Consider the following 15,293-nt stretch of genomic DNA (forward strand, 5'->3'; position numbering starts at 1 on the left):
TACAATACGATTCTTGCCGAGAACTAAATGGCGCAATGCACCAATGACATCGTGGATGCTGCAGAATGTATATCTGACGCTGCCAAAATGCTTTAAATTTATACAAACAAAAAATATTTTAAAGACACAGTAATAATACTAAATTGTTATATAAAGGTCAATCAAAAGGATTCCACGCATACAATCAGAAATCATATCTGCAGTTTTAATCGTTTTATTAACTACATTATTTTATATACGTTGAAATAAATGATTTCATGTATTCTGTGTGAGAATGTGTGGATTAACATTAATCTTATCGCTGTAAAAAAGAAACATTTATTTACAGGAATTGGAGGACTCCCCTTTGTGCTTCTTAGCAGTGCTATGAGAGTCATCTTGATTCTGTGTCTTTGACACTAACCTAGGAATTCGTTTAGCCTTCAAATAAGACATCGTCTCGGTCGATGACCTAAAAACCAATAAAATAATTCAATTTAACAATATTGGCTAAAGACGTATTATTTATATTTACTTGACCATTTGTTATTAAATTGATTTGAAAATGAGCGGTTCTTAGATTATGTCGAATAATTATTAAATTAATACAATTGTTATTAACTATATAAGATTGTTTTAATTTAATTACACAAAAAATGTCTAAAATGCAATTTTGAAAGATATTTTTGAAAAAGATCTGGACATTCATGGAAAATTTAAGAAAAAATCAAGAAACAATTCATGTTATGTATTAATACCGCATTTTAATACTGAAAATAATAACTCGAGTGTAAAACAATAAAAGATACATATATACATATATATTGTTTGTACCTTGTATTTTTTTGTTCCGTCAACATTTCGGTTGGATTACTCTCAGTTGAATTAGAACTCACAGAATAAGGAATGATCTGGTAAGTTCTACCAACAAACTCATTAGGTGACTCTGTATTTTCTGTCACAATCGAAACAATTCGTGTCTCTGTATTCGTGTCACTTGTAGATTTTCTTTTATTATTTTCAGATTCAGACTTCGTAGTTTTTCCGTCCGTCTGACTTTCGACTTTCGGTTTCAACTTGCCATCTTGCGTGGGAAAATTTACAGTAGGCAAATTAATAGTTCTATCCCCTTTGGTGTTATTCATCAATTTAATGAGTAAGTTTGATAACTCCTCTCTTTTTCTTGTTACGACAATTTCTTCAAACCATGTTTTCAAAGTTTTAATTGGTAAAGTATAATCTTTGATAGGATTCTAAAAAGGGAAATAAATTCATAGTCACATCAATAATTTATGCAATTAAAAATGCATGTAAAAAAGTAAATACAGTAATCAAAAAAATATTAAAGATACTTTAATATACTTGCCTTGAAAAAACTTTCCACATACTGCAATACATACAAACCGCAATCAGTAAAATTTGATTGCTGGGGTACTTTCGGACACGCTCCCTTAATAGTATCCTTCGAAAATGTCTTTTCTACACCAAGTTTGGCAACATGTTCGCAACTTAAATAATCTCTTAAAGTAGCAACTACTCGTGATCTGCTAGCGCCAGCAAGTGAATCAAATATTAATATACAGGGACTAAAAATAAAATTATTAAATATTAAAATCAAATAGATTGCAACAAGTATATGATACAGAATATATGCTACTTACAGCTTGACGTTTTCCTTTTGCTGTTCGAGTTTAACATTAGTTTGGATTTTACTTTCTTCCGATTCTTCAGTCTCGTCCTAAGTGAAATATGTTGCATTATAATCAACTGTTTATTTAAGGGAAAAAATGATCAATAATAACATTTATTCTACCTCTTCGTCACTATCCATTTCCATTTCATCATCGTCGCCTTCTGCTTCGTCCCTTTCAGATCCATCGTCCAGTTGATCTATCGTTATAGTTGTTGGTACAGGAGTGATTGTTGTAGAACCAATTGTGACAGCTTTTGCTTTTATCTCTTTTATTTTTTTACTCTTTTGCGCAGTCTTATGAACATTATTTTCATTAGTTTTCGCAACACAGGTGGAGACTTTTCCAACTAATCCAGGGAAACAGATAATAGCCAAAAACCAATGTGCGCTGTAAACGATATATTGTCATGTGAAACAATAACCTCTATTAATGATACTGAAAGTCAGTAGAAGTACTTAGAAAATAAAACTGATTAAATTTTTTATTAAATTCTATAAATTTAATATGTAATAAATTTCAATAGGCCTAAGGCGCAAGAATATATCTGATAAAACTTTAATGTTCTTCTCTTATTTATATGCAATAGAATTCGTGCAAGCAACGCTTAATTAAATTGTCATATAATATACGTAAATATAAATATATAAATATGTATGTGTGTGTGTGTGTGTGTGTTATCTTTAGTATAGCTATAGTTATGTTCGATATTTGTTTTTTCTTTAAATGATATCTCGATACCAACTTATAAAATCCTCATTAATCGATGGTCTTGAGGAAACTTTGTATCGGAACACACTAGACAAAGAAGTTCATTGCAAAGTTCTAGACTTGTATCGACTTTATTAAATTTTACTTACTGTTCATTTATAGGAATTATAATGAAGTCTTTGTCGAATATATTAACATTTTTCGTCCATTTCTGTACTCTTGCATGCCGCTTGGCGGCAGGTGTCATTGGCACGGCATTGCTTTCAGCAGCTTGGGCATGTGGGCTAGTTAAACGTTTGTAAAAATACGAACTAAACACATGAGTTCTACGTTGATCAGATTCTGATAATACCTCTAAGGTTAAATACTTTAAATAAAAATCTATAATCACATCATTCAAGAATTGATCTTCAGCGAGACACAAGTAATCTTCAGTGTTGATGGTTATTCCTCCTTTTTCAGGAGGTGTTGGGTAAACAGTTATCCTAAAAAAGAAACAGTTTTTGTATTTAAAAAATACAATTACATTTGCAAATTTACCATTATACACAAACAAATTAAATAAAAGAGATTAAATACATAAGATTATAAAATACATTTTATCTGATACTATCAAATTATTAAAAAACAAATGCAATTATTAAATAAGATTCTTATGTTTGTACATACTTATCATCATTGACAGGGGTAGTATTTGTTACATTTTGTTGACTTGACTTTCGTGTAGTATTGACCGATTGTAGACACTGTAAAAAAACAAACATATAAAAATGTATGTTATACATTATTATGTATAAGTAAAATATAATTTAATCAAAAATACATACATCTCTTGGCGATGCTCGTATAAGTATGTCATTTGCTTCTTTAGGAGTCAATTCATCTATTTTATCTCCCCGTGAAAATAAATTTGTCAGTATCACCTTAGAATCATCCGGTAACTTGTCTGGCAATAATGTAATACGTTTATGCGTGTGATCTAGAAACAACAAAATTAAAAAGTAATAATCATTCGTGAGCCTGTTAAGAATCTTTATGTTGTCTTTTCTATATATATATATATATATATATATATATATATATATATCTTTATGTATATATTCTATATATATATATATATATATATTCTATTTCTATTTTAATTTCTGTAAGCTAATAATTATTCTAAAAAATGTTATTTAATCTCTACAATTTTTTTTAAATATAAACATATATATGTATGTGTGTGTTTATATTTTAAAATAATTGTAGAGATTAAATAACACTTTTTAAAATAATTATTAGCTTACAAAACAAAAATAGAAATAGAACATTCATATACATCATGTAAATACCTCTTCCAGCAGGGTCGTAATATGGCCCTTTTGGATCTTGCATGCCTAATAATTCACGTATCCTAGTTCCCATATTTGGAGATGTATAAAAGAACAGTACTGGCATTGTTTTTCCAAAATGAATTAGAAGCTTAACTATATCTTTGTATTTCACATCCACAGTAACAAAACTTGTTTCTAAAAAAAAAAAATAAAAAATAAAAAAATGAAATATTTTAAGAAACTTGCAAGTTTATCTATCAAAATGTTTTCTTCTGTTATATGTAAAAACCAACTTACCATCTTCTAACAAAGGTACATTTAATCTTACACCACTATAGGAAATCACTACACTTTCTCGAGGAATATATTTATAAGAACCTATTCTGACCGTTCGACATTCTATAGCAGTTTGTGGTAGTTGCCCAATATCTAAAAAATTTTTATTTTCACATATTCCTAAAATCCAATATTATCTCGTTTATTATAATATTGTATTAACTGACATGTTAATTGTAATGATCTAATGTTTCTTATAAAACATTACCTTTACTATTTTCTTCATTATCCATCGGTAACTCTTCGTATAAACTATAAACAGAATTGTTCGTAATAATTGGTTCTTTATCCAGAATGGTGTCCACATCTTCATTAAAAGCATCACTTGTGTTGCCCACCATTACGTTACTATTAATGTTTGTTATTTTTTTATTTCTGCTTTCTTCCTCTTCGTCAGAAGATATTGTTAAACATTCTAGAAGTAATAACAATAAATATAAATACCAAATAGAAACAGGCCAAATAAACGAGTAAGTACTATGTTCTTTCGATATTATCAACCATCTAACAGATAAATGATTGGGTAGCCACAATAAACTATGAAAATAGCACTTTGACTTTCTCTGGATGCTTTCCAGCAAGCAACACTGGCGACACAGTGCGACGCTGTGTCCATTAGTATGTGAGAAAGAGAGAGATTTTAATTGTTTCATTCACACTAATAGACAGTGTCGCACTGTGTCACCTGTGTTGTTTGTTGGAAAGCATCTTGTAACAATGTTTTGAGTGCAGTGAGTTTTAACCCAACCCGAATCAGGGCACGTATTATGCATTTGTTCGGAATCGATTCCGATCGGAATTATTCCGTTTTCCCTAGAAAACACAATAGAAATTTAGGGGAAAACGGAATAATTCCGATCGGAATCGATTCCGAACAAATGCGTAATACGTGCCCAGATTAATGATGCCATATGCTGGAATCATCCAATAAGAACTTAGAATAGAATATGTGACGTCATTAATCCACCATGAATCAGGTTAGAACCCACTGCACTCGAAAAAACTATAAAAATCTTTGCTGTTGGTAACAATGCTGATCAAATTAATCGTTGATTAAATTAATACGGAGTTCAGTTGAATTAACCATTCTTATTATGAATAAATATCTTAAACTTATATCACAATTTTTTACATATTTATTTGGCATACTTCTATTTTATATTTATTTTATATATTGGAAAATATAAGTGGCTTTAACATTTATTAATGGCTGTGTTCCGTTTTTACTGGCAGTACTGAAAATTTATAGTTCACGTCACATATACTATACATTTTCATTACTGGCAGTTAATATCGGAACACAGCCAATAATCATAAAATAATAATCATTAACAGAGTTGGGTAATAACTAGTTAAAAAGTTAAAAGTTAAATAATAAAATTAAAAAGTTAATAACTTTTAATCAATTTTTTCCTAAGTTACAAATTGATCTATGTAAAAAAAATTAAAAGAAAAAATTCCTATGTAAAAACAATATTTATTATTTCATATTTAACTTAATTTACAAATAAAATATTAAAAATTTATTTAATGATCCATATTACAATTGTTTTGAGCAATCTAACTTTAAAAAACTACGAATTTCTAATTTAATATAAATAATGAATTTCAAAATTAACTTTTAATTTAACTTAATTTAATCTTTTGAGTTAGTTTTTATGTATGTAACTTTAACGTAACTAAATTAATGTTATAAACTATTAAATTTAATTTAATTAGAAAAATATATTAACTACCCAACCCTGATCATTAACGTTACATACATGTTAAGCACAAAATATTTTACTATTACTATACATACCTGGCTCTTTGTGAATAGGCTTTGGTTTCGAAGGTGTACCCTTACCCTTTCCTCTGAGCCGCTTACAGGAAGGACCATCTCGTTCTGTCTTGTCCAATTTCGTAGTATTTCTTTCGTTGTTATTCTTCTTATAGAGAATCTATAAAGATACAGTTATAATATATACCTGCAAATTGGCAAGGGAAATATTGGCATAGAGAGAGAGAGAGAGAGAACTTGCTGACTGAAATATTATATGATATATTAAGATGATCGTAGTAAACTGCTTTCAATACGACCTGTAATGGCAGTAATATCTTAATTTTAGAATTAACTCTTGTGCAAATTTTTTAAATAAAACATTTCTTAATGACAATACGCTGCAATGAAAACACTCTAAACTTATTGCATTAAAAAATGTTAATAGTCCTCTTAAACTAAATTCTTAATCGTAAGCTAAATTTTGTTAGCCATTCATCAATAAAACAATCAATTATTGTAACAGATAATCGTTGTAACAGGTGATTATTATAATGTAGTATTATTAAATATATCGGTCTTCTGGCACCCCAGTCATAATCCTTACGTCAACAGTCATCCTAGTCTCCTTCCTTTCAGCTATGGGTATTGACTTCACTTCCTCAATGTTTAATTTTGTATTACATCGTTCACATCGGTTGAAGTGTAATGAACTGTAGCCGCAGTGTGGACAGATAGCAAGCATTCCTTTGACCAAAATAGGTTCCTAGTAATAACACGATATACTTCGTACTTGTAGCATATCATTTATTTGGAATGATGAACTTTAAGTGTATCCCCTTAATTTCGTTACAATATTCTTATTGACTGTGACAATGTGTATCAATGACATTATCACACTTGCACGCAGATTATATGTTGCCGTTAACTATTTACTTCATTTTACTCTCTCATTTCCTTATTTTTGATATAATATATTTATTATATCATTCATACAAATAATTACCAATTAAACATAACATATTAATATATTATTATTAATATCAAAGAAATTGGCATATAAAATATGTAATGTTAGTGCAAGTTATATAAAAAATATTATCATACATTTTTGTATTAATATTAAACAATATTGACTGTTTTAGGACGTTGACATGTTATAATAATTAAATACTAATTCCCCAAATTTTAGGAATTTAAATTTAAAAAAATAAAGAAGATTCCATTATGTGTGTACTCATAATATAAAGAAAATTAAAAAGAATAATTTTTATGCCAATATCCTCATTTCATCTAATTTCCTTATAATAAATATGTAAACTTACCTCAGGAGTTTGAGAAGTATTACTGTTTTCATCTGATGCACTAAAAACATTATCATTTTAGAATTATTTGTAATCAAATTTAATATAAACCAGAGCTCGGCACGCATCAGCCGATTTTCAGCTTATCTTCGCTTAGCGCTATTCTTTCTTCATACAAAGCAAATGTTGATTGATATTTAAACAACACGAGGGGTGGTTAATAAAAAGGGAAGAACGCTAGGAGAAGAGCCTGGCAAGCTGAAAATCAACCGAAATGTGTAATGCTCTAATATAAAGAAATAAGGACCTAGATATAATAACAGTATTAATCATTTTATATTATTACTGCATAAACATCATTTCTAAAAATTTTTTAAACTTTCTACTATACAGTATGCCTGAAAAGTTCCCAGATTAATTTTCTTGGATTGTAAAGTCACTAAAGAGGCACAATAGACTGTAGTCTATGTGCTACAGATGGATTTTTAGATGTGAGGACTGCCCCCCCAGTTTCATTGTTATTATTAAAGTCACTAAATCTTAAGTGACCACAACTCTCGTCCATCTTGGTTCCAAGCATGGCTATTTCAAACTTACATATTTATATAAACGTATTTTATGAGAGAACAAAGCCGTAAATAATGTAAATCAATTATTTTGATCTGTAATCAGTTTATTTATGAATAAAAAAAAAACAAATGCTTAATTCATATTATATTCTTTAGTTTAATATGGGTTTAATTTGTCATTGAGATTTCAATGCATAAAAGTGCATGAAAGTACATGTCAGTACAGTTCAGAAAATAAAAGTATGTAACAACCTGGCATCTTTATTTTTACTTTATACATATGATGCTGATAACAGGTTAATTTTTGCACAGGTTAAGATTGATGCACCTAACGTGTAGCTGAAATAGTGTACTACTACTACTACAGATCATACATTAGTCAAAATTATTTATATAAATATTTCTGCCTTCTACAACAGGATCTATTACAAAAATTTATTATATATTTGTATAATTGTTATATATTATGTAATTGTATAAGATATTCAAGCACAATCTTTTGAAGTACCTTGAAATATCTGGTTATTAAAAATAAATTCAAATATTTAATTTAATTTTACTGTTTGTAATTCACTTATTTAAATTAAAAACGTTATCTTTTCTAAAATAACTTAAATATACTTATACTGTTATTGTATCCAGGTCCTCAAATATGATAAAATATCTTACTTGGTATTTTGAGATAAAATTTCAGTGCTTGTAGTGCTCACAATTTCCTGAGAAGTGTTACAATCGCCATCACTACCATCAAAGGATGTTGAAAGTCCAGAACCCCCTGCATCCACTATGTAGTTTATACCCAATGCAGGATCATCTACCAAGGAGACTTGAGTTTCACCAGAAAATGGAATATCCACCTAAAAATATTTTATATTATCTATAGTGTAATTTGTAACAAAAATTCAATTATTATATAATCATTATGTATTGATAACTCTGAAGCAGGATCAAAATGGCATATAAATTGCAATTATCCAATGCAATTATGCAGTTGATATTTTCTTAGGTAATACAATTGCGTATTACGTAAGAAAATTTTTAAATTTGAATTAAAGCGTTGACGTCGATGATATGGATATTCCTTTAATAATTTTAAAATATCTTACAAAATTATCTGAAATTCTCAAATTGTTTCAACTACATGGCAATAATAGATTACTCACAATTTTTCTACAAATTTTTGTAGAAACATACCTTGTCCTGCACAAAGGCTGCACGTACCTGATCCAATAGGTCGTGTACCGTGCAATCCTCATTCGGTATGTCAAACGTAATTAGTCTCTGTTCTCCACTGGCTAACATCACTAACATTTTTGCTGTACTTCCTGAAATTTGATGTTGAACTATGGCATTCGATGGGTCATGAATAGTCTTTTGGAGGAAAGCGACGCTTTCACTTGAACGGTTGTTATGTTCTAATTGTGGCGAAGATTGATGCATAACAAACATTTTTTCCTGAGCACGTTCCGAAGAATTGGCTTCAATACTAGTAACATGTGTATTATGTTCAGCTGATGTTGCTATGGATTTTTGTATTTGTTGCGGAGAGATTGAAATCTGCTGCGATCTTTGTTGTACAGAATTGATGATACTGCGTGCAGGATTATTCATTGATGGAATCTGTTGCAAAGTATTAACAAGTTGTCGTTGTGTGTTATTTTGTTGTAACCTTTGTTTTTCGATATGCTGTTTTTGTAATTGTTTAATCTTGGCTTGCTTAATTTGCTCATTTAAATGCTCCATATCTGGTGGTTGCACTCTTGTTGGTGTTTTAGAAATTTCAGGAGGAACTATCGCTACAGGTCTCACATGCATAGTTGAATTAGGAATACAAACAGGTCTTACAGTCACATTTTGTCTTTGTGAACTGATAGAATTTTTACTAATAGGCAATGTCGATTTGGGACCTGTTGCATTAGAATTTTGAATTCGGTTTTCCATTGTAGTTACCACATTTATGCCATCAGAAGTTTGAGACGCTACACCAAGTACATTGTTTAACTGTCGAGGTTTACTGAGACAAGATTTAAATATTTTTTTTTCCATTTGACCTGGATTGAATGATCCAGAATTTATATGGAGTGGCGACTAAAAATAAAAATAATTATTAGATTATAATTAAAATAAATTTAATTTTTTTGTTAAACATTGTTGTAATGTATAACTCACTGGTGATGCAATATTATTTTGTAAATTATTTCTAGTTAAAATGGCAGTCTGATTTTTTTCTTGTAACAATGTATTTTGCTTCGTTACTATGGTAGTATTAGGATTTTGTATTTTCATAAACTGTATCTGTTGCCCTTCATTTTTACATTCCGTCTTGATACCTGAAAAATGGCTCATTCACAATATCGTAAAACAAAAAAAACCAGATTTTAATACGCGATTAATTTATGAATATACACAATATTGAGATATAAAATAATTTCGCAAATTTTGCAAAGCATATTAATACAGCGCAAGTATGTATTTACCTGTATTACTTGCAATGCTCACAATATTCTCATTAACAATATGTGCATTCACAGTATTTGTTTTTAATATCTCCGAGGTTCCAGATATATCATTCGTTTTGATTATAAAAACATTTTGCCTGAAAAGTAATAAATAAAAATTGTTATACAAATACTGCTATTCAGAATCATATTTTAAGTAAACATATAAAATACTGACAAATATTATACATATGTTGATAAAAAATATACTATTATGTACTATTTTATTTTATAAAATAATACTTATGATGAGTGATTAGATGAAACTAATAAGAAAAACAGAATTGGAACAAAAGTTTACTATTTGGATGCGAGATGCAACTTTATAATAGTAAATAATTATTCGATAAGAGCTATAGTTTAGAAAAAAGAACTATATATATATATATATATATATATATATATATATATATATATATGTCGATAATATTTGTTAATTTAAATTATAAATATTTTAATACAGCTAATATCATTTTTTTCTTAAATACATAAAATTTCCAATAAGAGAAAATATTGATAGATTATAAAAAAATTCTAACTCATATAAAATATATGATAAATTAAGAAACTTGAAGCAGAACTAAAATAGTCACTAGTACAAGAGATCGCTCATAGGCCACACATGTTAAGGCTGGATTATATCAAATATGTTATCCACAATAACATTTCCATTATAGCATTTATTATTTTATTAACTATTATATTTAGCTTCAATATTCATTATATCCATTATATTTAAATTTAATATCTATATTTTAAATACTTTCTAAAATTTTCTTTATACACACATACATACATAACACATAATAATCAATACATTAGTATGCAAGCTGATGATATAAAACTACTTTGGTAATATTTTCTTTGAGGCACACGCGTACAAGAGAAAACCTCTTTTATAAAACACTCCATTTCCCCATCAAACAGAAAAAAATTTTAATCTTATTTTTATAAAAATTGACAGTTGATTTAAAAAAATAAATTAAATTAGAGAAGAAATTAGTGAGCTCAAGAGCCACGCAAGATGTCGGACGCAAATAAATAAATCAATGCATAACTCCAATGTCAGGCAATTTGCTCTTGAGCTCACTATTCTCTAATTTAATTTATTTATAAGAGCCTTAACCTTCGTTTTGTTTTGTTTAAAAAAATGAACGTGAATGTAATATCACAAATGTTAGATAAGAAAAACATAATAATTATAACAGAAAAGAAGTTTATTGTATTCTTAATTTCTTTATAGTTTTGCAGAATGTTTTGCTATAGAGTTCCATTCTTTAAATATGTTCATAAAAAATCGCATTATATAAAATAAAATTAGATTAGTAATTAATTAATATGCAATGATACACATTTGAAATATATATATCTTTGTACTTTATTTTTTACTTTTCTTTGCATTTATAAAAATGTATAAAATATGTAAATACTTAGAATATAATATAAATTATATTTCATAATTTTTACTAAAAGATTATATTTAAAATTTAATTATATCTTGATATATATGTATCTTTGTACATAATATACGCGGTGTGTCCAACAATGTAATAGAAGACTACTTTAAGAAGCACCTGTTATAATGTCTTTTCCATGTTCTAATATATAAAAAAAGTTACTTTAAATTAGATATATTATATATATAGTATATACAAAATATTAATCGCATCTTAAGTGCATTCTTTATAAATGTAATTCTTCATAAACTACTATTTATTTTAGAAATCAAAAAGTTTTAATCTCAAAATGTATGGCCCATTAAACGGTATATAAAGTATTAAAACAGGTATCATACAAATTAAGATTTTTATATAATTTTAAAACCATTAAAATTTATCTCTTACAACCAGTATCACATCAACAGTTTATTTTTTCGAGAGATATTAAAATTATATAAATTTTAATTAAATTGTTTATTTTTATATTTCTCAAAATATTGAAAGCTTCGAGTTGCACTACTATATCCTGATGCAATTCGAGCAATTGTAAATGCATGCTGTATAAGTTACCCTTGTTCCAATCGCGCTGCAGATATTTGATTAATAGTTTGTGGGGAGAATAGTGCCTGCCTGTTTTGTGGTGTAGCAGTATAAGTCACAAGCCGTTGTGAACCATTACTGCTATTATTAACGTCCCCAACAACAAACTGAATAGTTCGTTGCCCGTCTGCAGCGCATATTCGTGGTGAGACATCTTCTAATGTGAAAGTGCCACTGGCATTGCTCACAACATTAACATTAAAATATTGTGCCATATTATTTAAAATTTAGGTGCTGGCAATACGATCTTTCCTCAATTAATAAAGATCAAGATTGGATTGTCGTTAGTACACTGAATTAGACCAATCCATCAATATCATGTCTGTAGAAGACTGCTAGTATTTGTGCGGTACGACCTATGAAAAATAATCACAAATTATATCCGACTTTCATATAACTCAAACAATTTCTATTGTTCCAAAAGATAAGCAAATATGTCCAAACAGTACAATTGTGTTGAAAAAATATTAAAATAATATAGAAATATATAAATTTTACAGTGTAAAAACTTATTATTATAATGTTGTGTTAAAAGATAGACTTTAAGTATCATAATCAAAACGTATATAAAAAGAATTATGTTTGTAAATGCATAAGTATCTGTTATTGTTTAATTGAAATTTGATTGTATTTAATGTTATTAATTATTTGTATAGTAAACGTGTTTCATAATAAACACATGTAAAATTATATCAAAAATTATAAAATACTGTTAAACATATGTAAAATGTAAAAATTTTTAATGTATTTTATAGACTTTAATTTAAAACAAGATAAAATAGAGTAAAATAAATAATATAATAAATAGGGAAAAAAAATTATTCAACACAATTTAATAAAAATTATTCAACTTTTAAAGTAGTCTCCTATAAAAATTAACTTTTCTCCAAAATTCTAAACGTAAATTCTGCTAACTGCTAATAATCATTGCAGAAATATATGTACTATTGGATATTTCTCCAATTCAAATTATAAATTTTTGTACAATATATGTGCTTCAAAAAAACATCACATCACAATTTAAAAAAAAGGAATCAGCATGATAATGACTATGTATGTGTTTCAGTCGAATTATACAATGTGTTGATTTGTTTTGGTAACAAACATAATTTTGCAAATTAAAGCAACATGCGGCAGAGAATATATTTGAAAACTAATAATAAAACTAATAAAATACAATAAAATATTATTAAAGTTTCTTATGTAAAATGTATAAAAGCAACTTTAATGAAAAATGTATATAAATACATATAAATGTATAATATTAGTCTTAGAATTGTTGGATTTCATATATGTACAGAGTGCCTCACCACTGTCGCAATTAATTATTGAGAGATGCATTGACAAAATTTGAAAATAGTCAATGTGTATGTGGCCTATTTTTTTAAAAGAAACAATTACTTGTAGCCTTATATATTGCAAGTAACATTACAAATTATATCACAAGATACGTTCCAATAAATTTTGGAATATACGTATCTCATGGTAAATAAAATAACAGTAATTAATGCAAAATATCTTTTTCCAATTTTTAATTAAATAAAATTATGCCCACATGTATGCCAATTGTTGATACACTAAATCACACTGATCACTGATCACACAACTTAATTAAAAGAAGAAAAGCATTGAATTTAGTAAATTTGATGAACTTATTTTGGTACTCAACTCAAGAGATTAATATAATCCAATTGTAAAAAATGTGAATGAAGTAAAATGGAATGACTATGAACTAATATTGACTTTTCATATAATAAATGAATATGATCTTTAATGATTGCTGTAATAGAGGATGCAAATAATAGATTATTTAAATATTTAATTATTTAAATATTTCTTTACGCAAAAATGTGAAGACGTGAGAAGATGATGCCTACCATTATTGCATTATTATATTCAAAAATATATTCAAAATGATCCCATGAACATCATGTATAATTAGGAGAGGCATAAACTTCACAGACACTTGTCAGAGAAAGTCCGCGGTACGCAAAAACTACCCTAATCTTCGCGGGAGCCGGAGCAGGATTCTTTCCTGATTCACAAGAAGCAGAAAAAATAAATTCGGAGAAGGTAAATTCGATCGGCGGATCTGATCGATGATTAAAGAGAACGGAGTATCTTGACGGCGTTACGGAGCAGTTAAAGCCCACGACCATAACCTAGAAGCCAGAGAACAAAGAGGGTCGTGATCGCGTTTCCTCGGCTCCTCGAACCAATGCCCGTCTCGGGAATCGATTGGAGGCCACGAGGATTCATCGGACAAACCGGTTGATCGCAGAAAACGAGAGGATGGCGCGTTTTCGACGCTCCGAAACGGGAAATCGGCTACGTAGCCGTTCGTTAAACGGGTACTCTCATAACCTCGACATGCAGATTAAGGGATTAGTTGAGGGGGACGGGGAGGGGCTCCGAAGGCCGGTATCGACACGTTATCTCGCGGCGAGGTACGGCGTGGCGCGATCAACAATTTCGCTAGCCGAGAAACACGTGGCCTCTCCCGAGACGCGTACGAGGAGCGCGACGGCGACGGCTATGATCGTTCCTCCCTACTTGCACGGGCTAACCGATTTGTCTTGTTAACGAGTGTACAACTGCGATACTCACGATCGTTCGTGCACGCTGTATTAACGACACGCCGTGACGAACCCGTGTGAATGATGCGATCAGTACTTTGATGCGTTTTCTCACCGTTTTCACTTTGCAATGTTCGGCACGAGTAAATAACAACTGCTCTTCGCCATTTTACGTAGTTGCTCGTACGGGCGAATCGCGCCACGATTACCACGATCGACGACAGGTGGATGGTCGTTACAAGACAGGGGGAGGAGATCGTGAGTCCACTGCGCAGCCATTCTACGCCGAACTTCCGGGACGCCGTTCAACCGCGAACTTCGAATTCGCGTCACCGCACCCATGATCATCCATGATGCAATCATAGCCAGAGCTGTGTAAATCTGCGGCTCGAATAACGATTTTTGCTGCTAAATTTTGTGCTCTCGAACATAAAAAGAAAAAAAGAAAAGATGTACTGTGCAAGAAGTTAAAAAGAACATGCATAGGTTTCACAGTTTATATAATAAATTATAGT

At 29.3% G+C, this 15,293-nt stretch overlaps 1 protein-coding gene across 11 annotated transcripts; it reads right to left on the reverse strand.

Moving 5' to 3' along the window:
- Positions 1-184: 184 nt before the first annotated feature.
- Positions 185-15,028, reverse strand: LOC105193209 (ubiquitin-like-specific protease 2). Of its 11 annotated transcripts, none has more exons than XM_026133359.2 (20): positions 14,894-15,028; positions 12,173-12,558; positions 10,143-10,261; positions 9,835-9,995; positions 8,860-9,753; positions 8,335-8,522; positions 7,118-7,157; positions 6,400-6,558; positions 5,835-5,973; positions 4,242-4,448; positions 3,995-4,153; positions 3,716-3,892; positions 3,209-3,360; positions 3,051-3,127; positions 2,531-2,866; positions 1,793-2,060; positions 1,641-1,717; positions 1,346-1,565; positions 814-1,232; positions 185-451 (listed from the first exon to the last, which is right to left on the reverse strand). In XM_026133359.2, exons 2-20 carry the CDS (start codon positions 12,415-12,417, stop codon positions 319-321), a joined length of 4,170 nt encoding a protein of 1,389 aa, XP_025989144.1. In that variant the 5' UTR covers positions 12,418-12,558; positions 14,894-15,028; the 3' UTR covers positions 185-318. The 11 variants fall into 11 exon arrangements, with proteins under 11 accessions (XP_025989144.1, XP_025989147.1, XP_025989146.1 ...); XM_026133362.2 differs by having other exon boundaries at positions 3,995-4,126; positions 8,887-9,753; positions 14,810-15,002; XM_026133361.2 differs by having other exon boundaries at positions 3,995-4,126; positions 14,810-15,002.
- Between the last annotated feature and the right edge of the window lie 265 nt (positions 15,029-15,293).

Source organism: Solenopsis invicta, chromosome 10 (genome assembly GCF_016802725.1).
Source record: "Solenopsis invicta isolate M01_SB chromosome 10, UNIL_Sinv_3.0, whole genome shotgun sequence".
In the NCBI taxonomy this organism is placed as follows: Eukaryota; Metazoa; Arthropoda; class Insecta; order Hymenoptera; family Formicidae; genus Solenopsis; species Solenopsis invicta.

Coding starts and splice junctions, on each gene's coding strand:
- LOC105193209 (XM_026133359.2), bottom strand. CDS start 12,417: ATGGCACAATATTTTAATGTTAATGTTGTGAGCAATGCCAGTGGCACT. Junction 2,867..3,050: donor ACCCCTGTCAATGATGATAA/GTATGTACAAAC, acceptor TTTCTTTTTTAG/GATAACTGTTTACCCAACAC. Junction 452..813: donor ACGGAACAAAAAAATACAAG/GTACAAACAATA, acceptor ATTGGTTTTTAG/GTCATCGACCGAGACGATGT.